This window comes from Rutidosis leptorrhynchoides, chromosome 9, assembly GCF_046630445.1.
Source record: "Rutidosis leptorrhynchoides isolate AG116_Rl617_1_P2 chromosome 9, CSIRO_AGI_Rlap_v1, whole genome shotgun sequence".
Classification (NCBI taxonomy): Eukaryota; Viridiplantae; Streptophyta; class Magnoliopsida; order Asterales; family Asteraceae; genus Rutidosis; species Rutidosis leptorrhynchoides.
The window spans coordinates 339,609,427-339,623,118 of NC_092341.1; the positions used below are offsets into that span (position 1 = coordinate 339,609,427).

A 13,692-nucleotide genomic window follows, 5' to 3' on the forward strand; every position below is an offset into this window, starting at 1 on the left:
GTTAACCCAATGTTTATTATAACAAATGATATTTTAAATTATTATATTATCATGATATTATGATATATAATATATCTTAGTATGATGTATATACAGTTAAATGTCGTTACAACGATAATCGTTACATATATGTCTCGTTTCGAAATCATTAAGTTAGTAGTCTTATTTTTACATATGTATTTCATTGTTAATACACTTAATAATATATTTACTTATCATTTAACATAATTAACCAAGTGTATCAATATCTTAATATGATTCATATGTACCTAGTAAGACGTTGTTATAACGATAATCGTTATATATATCGTTTTCGAGTTTCTTAAATTAATAGTCTCATTTTTATGTATATAACTCATTGTTAAAATACCTAATGAGATACATACTTATAATAAAAACATGTTAACTATATATATAACCATATATATGTCATCGTATAGTTTTTACAAGTTTTAACGTTCGTGAATCACCGGTCAACTTGGGTGGTCAATTGTCTATATGAAACATATTTCAATTAATCAAGTCTTAACAAGTTTGATTGCTTAACATGTTGGAAACATTTAATCATGTAAATATTAATCTCAATTAATATATATAAACATGGAAAAGTTCGGGTCACTACAAGTACGTTGTGGTTAAGCGTGCTCGGGCGAGAGCACTACCAGGATGGGTGACTTCCTGGGAAAGTGCTTCTCGTGTGTGGTCGCCAAGAAAAAGCCGTGCGCCTGCGGGCAAAGCGGACAATATTGTGGTCATGTTAAGCTGGGGTGTTACAGTAATAAGGTTTGAAAGTCCTTATTACGCACATACGTCGTCTCAACTCGTTAATACAATGACCGCCTCGCTCGATGATATAACCAACACAACGAAAATTCTACGCGATAAAAACACACGCAAGAATTACATCACAACACAAGCCAAAATCCTAGTTAGTTCACCTACACGCTAAGGCACTAACCAATTTTCCATTCCGACCCGTACACCTACAAGTCCCGCAACAAATAAGCACACACAAAAGTCTAAGTCTAGGCACCTATCTCAAGTCGCCTAAATCCCTTAGACCATGCTCTGATACCACTTGTAGCGACCCAACCCGTATTAAAACCGGCCCATAAATTTTTTTTCCTTTAATACGCGTTAAATAATACTTTAGGTCCCAATTGTGTTTCCATAAACATCTTTAATACAATGGAAGGTTTAATAAACTTTAAAACATTTAATACGCTAGTTAATTGTTCAAACAGACATACACGACCCGACTAGTTTAGTTTCCAACAAAACCGAGCATGGTGATTTGGGACTACGCTACCCAAATCCTAATCGAATACAAAAGCAAGATCTTCTTAGCAACCTAGCCAAGATCTCTAATCCCCAAGCTTACCCGAGCCGCCAAGCATGCAACCTATAAAAATAGCAACAACGAGAGGGTAAGCTAACGCTTAGTGAATGATAATATACTACATACATATATATGTATAAAATGGACACGCCACACAAATATCAAATACCGCATACCGAAGCATCCATGTATAAGGCAACTACACTAAGCATACCGTACGATCTCTAAGCAACAAGCTAAAGATATCAACAAAGTATAAGTTCACCAATGACGATGTGAACAACGCCATTAAGCTACACCCGGAGGGTTAGCTACAACACAACAATACATTAATATGTATAACAATATAAAACGAATAAGGTTAACCCCTTAACCCATTACCGAATACCATATGCCACAATAAAGATTGGCCGAACTACACGAGCCTTGGTAATCGGAACCCACACGAGATTACTATCTTCGCAACATCGAGGTTGGCCGAACTACACGAGCCTTAGTAATCCGAAACCACACGAGATTACTACCTCAATAAGATGACCGAACTACACGCGTCACCGTGAATCCGAACTACACGCGATTCACTTCTCAACATCAAAACCCACGGTCACGGGATTATAAAATCCACCACATTAGGGTTATCCACATCACAACAATATCAACCCTTCGCCATTGGGGTTATATACTCCACATCACAAACACGTGTGATAACGTACACACAAAACGTGTACCTCGCCAAAGGTGGTCAACCAAAACGCACAACTGTGCCAATTGGACCTATACACAAGTCCATCAATCCACCTATATGTGAAGTGAGCTCTATGACCGAGAACCACTTCACCCGACCCGCACCCATCCTACACATACATATGCACATAGGATATTAACACTCACCTTGTCGCCTTGAAGAATGCTTCCAAGAAATCCGCAACTCATCAATGGAAAGTACCTATTCCATTATCACAAATTCAACAACACACTTAGATTGGATTTACAAACCAACCCAATTTGACACTTAGTGCAAATTCGACCTAAATGCACCTCCAAGTAAAAACTGCGCCCAAACTAGCCAATAATCACTAACACAAGTGATAATGGTCCTAATATGCCAATTAAACCCGAACACAAGTGTTAAACACTTATCGTTCTCAAAATCGCCCATAAACCCTAATTTTGACCCATAAGGTCAAAATCTCACCATTTACAAGTTTTGACACCAAAACATGTTTAACTCGGTTTTATACCTCAACTTAATCCATTTTAAATTTACAAACCTCATCGAATCAACATTCGGGTCATAATCCTCAACAAACCCTAATTTTGACTCTAGTCAAAATTAGTTAACCACAAGAACCCTAAAAGTCTCCAAAACATTAATAATCACTAACACTAGTGATTATACACCATTCTCAAGTCTTAAACGTGGTTAAATCATTAACCAACCCAAAACCCGCCTTTAACAACAATAAACCCGAATATTGGTGTTAATCTCCAATTAACAACTAAATGGGTTTCACCTATGAATCATACAATCAAAAGCCCCAGATTTGAATGATGAACACGAAAATGAAATTTGGAGTTAGAGCTTACCACTAGTATCACCGTGTAGCCAAGAACGAGGAGAACAACCTAGTCAACTACGTCAAAGATCAAAACCCGCTTCTTCCTTTCCAAAATCCCACTTGAATCACTTGAGGAATTTATGTTTTGAGAGGAAAATAGGAAAGAAAAGGAAAATGAAATTAGGAAAATGAATGAGTGGATGAGGTTAAAGCCTCAAATCTAGCTCAAATGTGAAAAGACCAAAATGCCCTTGCTTCTCATGTAATATTACAAAAATCCGGCACCAGTTTGCCCAGAATGCCGCGCCGCGGCCTTAAATGTTGCGCCGCGACATTTGCGTAGTTCTGGGATCATTTTTTATCAAGCTTCTGATCTGGATTCCAGTTAAATGCCGCGCCGCGGCCTCCTTGTCGCGCCGCGATGTTCAACGTGGTCTGACTCATTTCCTTGCATACAAGACCTTAACACCCGAATATTTCCCGAACCCTTCATACGCCTATCGTACATACACAATACACCTATAAATCATGTACGGAGAAAAACGGGGTGTTACAAAAAGGTTGCTATGCTGTTCTAGCACACGTCGAGAAAGTACAAACTGAAGAAAAGAGCATCAATGATGTTCCCGTCGCAAAAGAATTTCTCGATGTATTTCCGAAAGAATTACTGGGACTACCTCCACATCGATTTGTTGAATTTCAAATAGATCTTGTACCAGGAGCTGCACCAATAGCTCGTGCTCCTTACAGACTCGCACCCAGCGAGATGAAAAAACTGCAAAGCCAACTGCAAGAACTATTAGAACATGGTTACATTTTACCAAGCACATCACCATGGGGAGCTCCTGTTTTGTTTGTCAAGAAGAAGGATGGTACATTTAGGTTGTGTATTGACTACAGAGAGTTGAATAAACTTACCATCAAAAACCGTTATCCACTGCCGAGAATTGACGACTTATTTGATCAACTACAAGGCTCGTCGGTTTATTCGAAAATCGATTTACGTTCTGAATATCATCAAATGCGAGTAAAGGAGGATGTTATTCCAAAAACTGCTTTTAGGACGCGTTATGGTCATTACGAGTTTATGGTTATGCCGTTTGGATTGACTAACGCACCAGCTGTGTTCATGGACCTTATGAATCGAGTTTGTGGGCCATATCTTGACAAGTTTGTCATTGTTTTCATCGATGACATTCTTATTTACTCAAAGAATGATCAAGAGCACGAAGAACATTTGAGAAAAGTGCTAGAAGTATTGAGGAAAGAAAAACTGTACGCTAAGTTTTCAAAGTGTACATTTTGGTTGGAAGAAGTTCAATTCCTCGGTCACATAGTGAACAAAGAAGGTATCCAGGTGGACCCGGCAAAGATCGAAACCGTTGAAAAGTGGGAAACCCCAAAAACTCCGAAGTATATACGCCAATTTTTAGGATTGGCTGGTTACTACAGAAGATTCATCCAAGATTTCTTCAAAATAGCAAAACCCTTGACTGCATTAATGCATAAAGGGAAGAAATTTGAATGGAAGGATGAATAAGAGAAGGCGTTTCAGTTATTGAAGAAAAAGCTAACTACGGCACCTATATTGTCATTGCCTGAAGGGAATGATGATTTTGTGATTTATTGTGACGCATCAAAGCAAGGTCTTGGTTGTGTATTAATGCAACGAACGAAGGTGATTGCTTATGCGTCTAGACAATTAAAGATTCACGAGCAAAATTATACAACTCACGATTTGAAATTGGGTGCTGTTGTTTTTGCATTAAAGACTTGGAGGCATTATTTATATGTGGTCAAAAGTATTATATATGCCGACCACAAAAGTCTCCAACATATATTTAATCAGAAGCAACTGAATATGAGACAACGCAGGTGGATTGAACTGTTGAATGATTATGATTTTGAGATTCGATACCACCCAGGGAAGGCGAATGTGGTAATCGACGCTTTGAGTAGAAAGGACAGAGAACCTATACGGGTAAAAGCTATGAATATAATTATTCGTACTAACCTTACTACTCAAATAAAGGAGGCGCAACAGGGGGTTGTAAAAGAAGGAAAGTTGAAGAATGAGATACCCAAAGGATCAGAGAAACATCTTAATATTCGAGAAGACAGAACCCGATATAGGGCTGATAGAATTTGGGTACCAAGGTTTGGAGATGTGAGAGAAATGGTACTTAAAGAAGCACATAAAACCATATATTCAATACATCTCGGAGTGGGGAAGATGTATAAAGATCTCATGAAACACTTTTGGTGGCCGGGTATGAAAGCCGATATTGCTAAATATGTAGGAGAATGTTTGACGTGTTCTAAGGTCAAAGCTGAACATCAGAAACCATCATGTCTACTACAACAACCTGAAATTCCGGAATGGAAATGGGAAACATTACCATGGATTTCATTACTAAATTGCCAAGGACTGCAAGTGGTTATGATACTATTTGGGTAATAGTTGATCGACTCACTAAGTCAGCACACTTCCTGCCAATGAGAGAAGATGATAAAATGGAGAAATTGGCGCAATTGTATTTGAAGGAGGTTGTCTCCAGACATGGAATACCCGTCTCTATTATCTCTGATAGGGATGGTAGATTTGTTTCAAGGTTCTGGCAGACGTTGCAACAAGCATTGGGGACTCGTATAGACATGAGTACTGCATTTCATCCACAAACTGATGGGCAGAGCGAAAGGATGATACAAACACTTGAAGACATGTTACGAGCATGTGTTATTGATTTCGGAAATAGTTGGGATCGACACCTACCGTTAGCAGAATTTTCCTACAACAACAGTTATCATTCTAGTATTGAGATGGCGCCGTTTGAGGCACTTTATGGTAGAAAGTGCAGGTCTCTGATTTGTTAGAATGAAGTGGGGGATAGACAGATTACAGGTCTGGAGATAATACAAGAAACTACCGAGAAAATCATCCAAATTCAACAACGATTGAAAACCGCCCAGAGTCGACAAAAGAGCTACGCGAACAGTAAAAGAAAAGATATAGAGTTTGAAATTGGAGAAATGGTCATGCTTAAGGTTTCACCTTGGAAAGGGGTTGTTCGATTTGGTAAACGGGGGAAACTAAATCCAAGGTACATTGGACCATTCAAGATTATAGATCGTGTCGGACCAGTAGCTTACCAACTGGAGCTACCTCAACAACTCACGACTGTACATAACACTTTCCACGTCTCGAATTTGAAGAAATGTTTTGCTAAAGAAGATCTCACTATTCCGTTGGACGAAATCCAAATCAATGAAAAACTTCAATTCATTGAAGAACCCGTCGAAATAATGGATCGTGAGGTTAAGAGACTTAAGCAAAACAAGATACCGATTGTTAAGGTTCGATGGAATGCTCGTAGAGGACCCGAGTTCACCTGGGAGCGTGAAGATTAGATGAAGAAGAAATACCCGCATCTATTTCCAGAAGATTCGTCAACACCTTCAACAGCTTAAAATTTCGGGACGAAATTTATTTAACGGGTAGGTACTGTAGTGACCCGACCTTTTCCATGTTTATATATATTAATTGAGATTGATATTTACATGATTAAATGTTTCCAACATGTTAAGCAATCAAACTTGTTAAGACTTGATTAAATGAAATAAGTTTCATATAGACAATTGATCACCCAAGTTGACCGACGATTCACGAACGTTACAAAATTGTAAAAACTACATGTTGTGGTATATATAGACATATATATATATGGTTGACATAAGATTATGATGAGTAAGTATCTCACTAAGTATATTAACAATGTGTGATATACATAAGAAATGAGTTTACTAAGTTAAGAAACTCGAAATGATATATATAACGATTATCGTTATGTTAACGTCTACTAAATACATATGTATCATATTAAGATATTGATACACTATATTTAACATGATAAAATGATATTTAAATATATCATTAAGTGTGTTAACAATGAACTACATATGTAAAAACAAGACTACTAACTCAAGAATTTCGAAACGAGACATATATGTAACGATTATCGTTGTAACGACATTTAACTGTATATATATCATACTAAGATATTTTATATATCATAATATCATGATAATGTAACAATTTAACATCTCATTTGATATAATAAACAATGGGTTAACAACATTTAACAATATCGTTAACCTAAAGGTTTCAAAACAACATTTACATGTAACGACTAACGATGACTTAACGACTCAGTTAAAATGTATATACATGTAGTGTTTTAATATGTATTCATACACTTTTGAAAGACTTCAAGACACTTATCAAAATACTTCTACTTAACAAAAATGCTTACAATTACATCCTCGTTCAGTTTCATCAACAATTCTACTCGTATGCACCCGTATTCGTACTCGTACAATACACAGCTTTTAGATGTATGTACTATTGGTATATACACTCCAATGATCAGATCTTAGCAGCCCATGTGAGTCACCTAACACATGTGGAAACCATCATTTGGCAACTAGCATGAAATATCTCATAAAATTACAAAAATATGAGTAATCATTCATGACTTATTTACATGAAAACAAAATTACATATCCTTTATATCTAATCCATATACCAACGACCAAAAACACCTACAAACACTTTCATTCTTCAATTTTCTTCATCTAATTGATCTCTCTCAAGTTTCATCTTCAAGTTCTAAGTGTTCTTCATAAATTCCATAAGTATAGTTTCATAAAAATCAAGAATACTACCAAGTTTGCAAGTTTACTCCCAAGCTTTCTAATCCATTCCAAATAATCATCTAAGATCAAGGAACCTTTGTTATTTACAGTAGGTTATCTTTCTAATTCAAAGTAATATTCATATTCAAACTTTGATTCAATTTCTACAACTATAACAATCTTATTTCGAGTGAAAATCTTACTTGAACTGTTTTCGTGTCATGATTCTGCTTCAAGAACTTTCAAGCCATCCAAGGATCCTTTGAAGCTAGATCCATTTTTCTCATTTCCAGTAGTTTTATCCAGAAAACTTGAGGTAGTAATGATGTTCATAACATCATTCGATTCATACATATAAAGCTATCTTATTCGAAAGTTTAAACTTGTAATCACTAGAACATAGTTTAGTTAATTCTAAACTTGTTCGCAAACAAAAGTTAATCCTTCTAACTTGACTTTTAAAATCAACTAAACACATATTCTATATCTATATGATATGCTAACTTAATGATTTAAAACCTGGAAACACGATGAACACCATAAAATCGGATATACGCCGTCGTAGTGAAACCGGGGGCTGTTTTGGTTTGGATAATTAAAAACTATGATAAACTTTGATTTAAAAGTTGTTCTTCTGGAAAAATAATTTTTCATATGAACATGAAACTATATCCAAAAATCTTGTTTAAACTCAAAGTGAAAGTATGTTTTTCAAAATGGTCATCAAGATGTCGTTCTTTCGACGGAAATGACTACCTCTTTAGTAATTGACATGCAACTTAAATTTCCGACTATAAACCTATACTTTTTCTGTTTGGATTCTTAAATTAGAGTTCAATATGAAACCATAGCAATTTGATTCACTCAAAACGGATTTAAAATGAAGAAGTTATGGGTAAAACAAGATTGGATATTTTTGATCTTTTTAGCTACGGGAAATGTTTAACAAATCTATACAAATCATATCATAGCTAACTTATATTGTATTATACATGTATTCTAATATATTATGTAATCTTAAGATACCATAGACACGTATGCAAATGTTTTGACATATCATATCGACCCATGTATATATATTATTTGGAACAACCATAGACACTCTATATGCAGTAATGTTGGAGTTAGCTATACAGGGTTGAGGTTGATTCCAAAAATATATATACTTTGAGTTGTGATCTAGCCTGAGACGTGTATACACTGGGTCGTGGATTGATTCAAGATAATATATATCGATTTATTTCTGTACATCTAACTGTGGACAACTAGTTGTAGGTTACTAACGAGGACAGCTGACTTAATACACTCAAATCTTTAAAACATAATAAAAATGGTTGTAATTATATTTTGATCATACTTTGATATATATGTACATATTTGTATAGGTTCGTGAATCGATCTGTGGCCAAGTCTTATTTCCGAGGAAGGAAATATCTGTGAAAGTGAGTTATAGTCCCACTTTTAAAATCTAATATTTTTGGGATGAGAATACATGCAGGTTTTATAAATGATTTACAAAATAGACACAAGTACGTGAAACTACATTCTATGGTTGAATTATCAAAATCGAATATGCCCATTTTTATTAAGTCTGGTAATCTAAGAATTAGGGAACAGACACCCTAATTGACGCGAATCCTAAAGATAGATCTATTGGGCCTAACAAACCCCATCCAAAGTACCGGATGCTTTAGTACTTCGAAATTTATATCATATCCGAAGGGTGTCACTGAATGATGGGGATATTCTTATATATGCATCTTATTAATGTCGGTTACCAAGTGTTCACCATATGAATGATTTTTATCTCTATGTATGGGATGTGTATTGAAATATGAAATCTTGTGGTCTATCGTTACGATTTGATATATATAGATTAAACCTATAACTCACCAACATTTTTATTGTCGTTTAAAGCATGTTTATTCTCAGGTGAATATTAAGAGCTTCCACTGTTGCATACTAAAATAAGGACAAGATTTGGAGTCCATGTTTGTATGATATTGTGTAAAAACTGTATTCAAGAAACATATGTCGATGTAATATATTTCTATTGTAAACTATTATGTAATGGTCGTGTGTAAACAGTATATTTTAGATTATCATTATTTGATAATCTACGTAATGTTTTTAAAACCTTTATTGATAAAATAAAGGTTATGGTTGTTTTAAAAATGAATGCAGTCTTTGAAAAACGTCTCATATAGAGGTCAAAACCTCGCAACGAAATCAATTAATATGGAACGTTTATAATCAATATGAACGGGACATTTCATTTATAGGCACCCAAAAACAAGTATTATTTCACGATGGAGATGTTTCACCTACTCCACGATGGAGATGTTTCACTAACTCCACGATGAAGATGTTTCACTAACTCCACGATGGAGATGTTTCACCAACTTTTTAACAACAAAAGTGGGTGCATGAATAATACTTCCGTAATCACTCAAATTTGTGATAATGGAAAAACACTTTTGGGTCCGGGTAATCTATCACTTAATGGGTGTACACTCCGTACCTCCTAACCCATTTACAAGTGTAGATTAAATCCCTCAATTACACTAAATTTTCAACAAATAAAAATCTTATCGTTCAAAAAAATATATAAATTAGACTAAAAAAAGTGGATTATTACTATGAGACGGATGAAGTAATATCACAACATTTCATTTTATGACATAGTGGGGTAAAGAAAACAAAACAGAATTTCGAAACGTACTAATATATTGGGTAAAGAGAAATATTGAGTTACACCGTAAAAACTTATGGGTTATTAAGTTATTGTGTTTTTAAAAGATACTATCTCCGTCTCATTCTAATAGGACAGTATTTCATTTTGGGTTGTCTCATTCTGATAGTCCACTTCCATATATAGAAAGGAAAGAAGATATTTCATTGGTGGATCTGAAAAGAGAAGATATTTCATTGGTGGAGAAATGAAGTTAGTGAAATTTCCTAAAACTGCGTGTTTTTTGTCTGTGGACTATTGAAATGAGACAGAGGGAGTAGTAAAAAATAATAAAGTAAACTATGTAGTTGATGGGATGGGCTATGAAAGATAAGTAGGGGTGTGTTTCTATAGTGGACCAGCCACTCCCTTTTGATAATATATAAAATAAGGGAAGTGATATGTACACAACTCAAAATTGTTATGTACACAACCTTAATGATTTACAGTGTTGTAAAACACTGTAAAACATAATAGTTGTGTACATAACAATTTTAGGTTGTGTACATATCATCACTCATAAAATAAAATGTAATATAGATGAAATGAGTGATAGATTAATGGCATTTTCTTTAAGTATTTACGTTCTAAAGATAGATAGCTATGAAGAAGATAAAAATTTTATATGCATTTGTGGTAACTAACGATGAAAAAAAGTATCCGCTTTGTTGCGGGGTATTTTTGGTCGGTTAATCAAAGAAGTGGTTTTGATCGGTAACGATTGGTTAATTGAAAAAAAAATAAAGGAATGAAAAAGTAAGGAAAGAAGTTGTAAAGAAAGGGAAAAAATAAATAAAAAAAGGACATTACCATTTTGCCCTTGAAATTGGGGTTAATTACAGTGGGGTGACACTATATTTGAGGATTTAGAGAACTCGAAGTCGTCGATTTTTTTCGCCGTTTTGGTCATCCGATGCAGGGCTTTCAAATTTCGTCGAGTCCTGCTTGCCGTTTAAACCGGCATTAAACTCCAACGTTTTGTTTCCACGTCATATACACGACAGATTTGCAAAATAAAGCATTAAAAAATAAGTTAAATATTAATAATAATCAATTCGATAGGCGAAATTAGACCCCGAATCATTATAGTGCTCTGAATCATCATCCTAGTTTGTTTTTTTTTTCTTTTTTTTTTTTTTTTTCTCTGCTCATCCTACTGCTTTTAGTTAACACAGTTTTACTTTCTATTCTGGAGTATTTATTTTCACTGCTGTAGTTATTTTTTTCGTTCTTTTTACATTGCTTCAAAATCGAAAGTACATGCAACTATCTTATACAGAGTATTAGTTTAGTTTTCTTTACATCAATTTTCTCTCATCCAGTTTTCATCTCATTATTTTCTACCGAAAAAACTCAAGAACGTTGGAGATATTGAATTCTAACAAATATCTTTCCGATGAAAATGTTAATGAGGCAAATTGGCTCAAGAGACGAGAGGGCAAGCAAATGTCTTGGAAGATGCTAAAGATACTGACGTAAGAAGACAATTTCTTTTCAAAAGAAGTAGATGCATGAATTCCAACATCAGTAAATCAAATCAAATTTACAGAAATGCATAATGAACACAAATAAGTAGGGCAAAATTCATACTCAGACGATAATTCTTTTCAAACAAAGTACAATAATTCCAATACACTAGAAGCTGTCACAAAGAAATGAAAGTAAACTACATGTAGCTTAACTTCATCCTCTAAACACTAAACAAAAAAGTTTTAGTGAACTAATAACGCTCAAGGGCCAACAACTACAAGTAGATGCTAACAATATATAGTGACCAGAAACCTCACTTTTTCTTTTCAGCACCTCCACCAGCCCTGCAAAATGATTAGCAAACTTTGAATTAGTACATGCTTCTGAGTATCCCATAGTTAAAAATTGTTCTAACCAAGAACAAGCGTTGTCAAATATCAGCACAAGTCAATCCTATTTTCATTTTTGACTATTGACTCAGCAAATTATACCTCATCTTGCGAAGAACACTAGACATTTCCTCTCTCTTCTTCTTTGCCCTTTTGTGGGTACCCAACTTTCTTTTAGCCACCTTAAGAGCCCGCTTGTCCTTACCAACCTTCAACAATTCAGTAATCCTCTTCTCATATGGTGCAAATCCAGCTACTTCCCTAATCAAATTCCTCACAAAATGTGTCCTTTTGCTTGTTTTCTGAAAAATAAACACAACCCTTAAGTTTACGCCCTGCCATAGTCGCGAGTATGTTTATAGTCATGACTGTCGTTATAGTCAACAACCAAATTGGGAGGGTGATCCTCCTAGTGACCTGACACACTCCAAACCAGCATAATTTGATAATTTGATAGTAGTTATAATGATCATATCACAGCATTTGTAAGTAATGGTACACCAATAATCAATAATAAATATAATCTAAAAGTTGTAAAATAGAGCTTACGCCTTTCCTATCAGACGGGCGAGGAGCCAACTCCTTCTTGGTGACAACATGACCTTTGTTTAATCCAACAAAAAGGCCTGTATTAGGCTGCTTCGGAGCCATCACCTGTACAATACCAAAAGCATTAATTACAAATCAGTCAATGAATCTCATATCTATACAAAAGCACAATTCTTTTAACCTATCACTTAAGAATATATAATACTATATCTTAAAGCCCAGATATTTGTAACTGTCATCATTTAACAAAGCAGATGCATAATGGATAAACCAAAGGTTTCTTAAGCGAGCTAAACACCCTAAAAATCTAATCAAGAGAACTCCAACTTTTTTTCTAAACAACAATTTATTGAATACAGACACAATAACACTTCATATCATAGATTACTAATCACAAACAGATCGAGTTATTTACATAGCACCAAATCATTTCTTACTTAGTCAAACTATCAAATTATACAAAAAACTACAGATTTTGCTATCGAAATCATCAGCATTCAGGGCACTATCACATCACTAACATGTAATTAAACATATCATTTACAACCGCATATAAATTATAAACTCAAAATATTTTGGTACACATTTTACGAATTAAGACAATCAGTAGATGAAGAATTACAGTATCGGCTTAAGATGCAATGTAAACTGAAAGTAAATAGAGACCTGTATGTATATCTGTATCGGCGATCGGTCAAAGGAGATGCAGGATTAGGGTTTTAGTTTGGGATTGAATTTTTATATGGCGAAAGCCAGCGACATTTGGGCTTTAAAAGCTAGTCCGTTTATATTTTACAAGATAAATGTTCGCTAAGCCCAACACTGGCCCATTTTATTTATTAAGATAAAGTTTCTTTTTTTTATTTTATTGTGCTGATCTTCTTATTTATTATGTCTGTTATTACACGTTTTCATTAAAGATTATTTATTTTCCTGAATCTATAAAATAAAATAATACTAGTG

General features: G+C 34.7%; 1 protein-coding gene across 1 annotated transcript; it reads right to left on the reverse strand.

Annotated features, from left to right (window-relative positions):
* Positions 1-11,894: 11,894 nt before the first annotated feature.
* LOC139866527 (large ribosomal subunit protein eL36y-like) lies at positions 11,895-13,456 on the reverse strand. Its single transcript, XM_071854778.1, has 4 exons — positions 13,396-13,456; positions 12,730-12,834; positions 12,283-12,482; positions 11,895-12,135 (listed from the first exon to the last, which is right to left on the reverse strand). The coding sequence occupies exons 2-4, from the start codon at positions 12,829-12,831 to the stop codon at positions 12,105-12,107; spliced, it is 333 nt and encodes a 110-aa protein (XP_071710879.1). The 5' UTR covers positions 12,832-12,834; positions 13,396-13,456; the 3' UTR covers positions 11,895-12,104.
* Between the last annotated feature and the right edge of the window lie 236 nt (positions 13,457-13,692).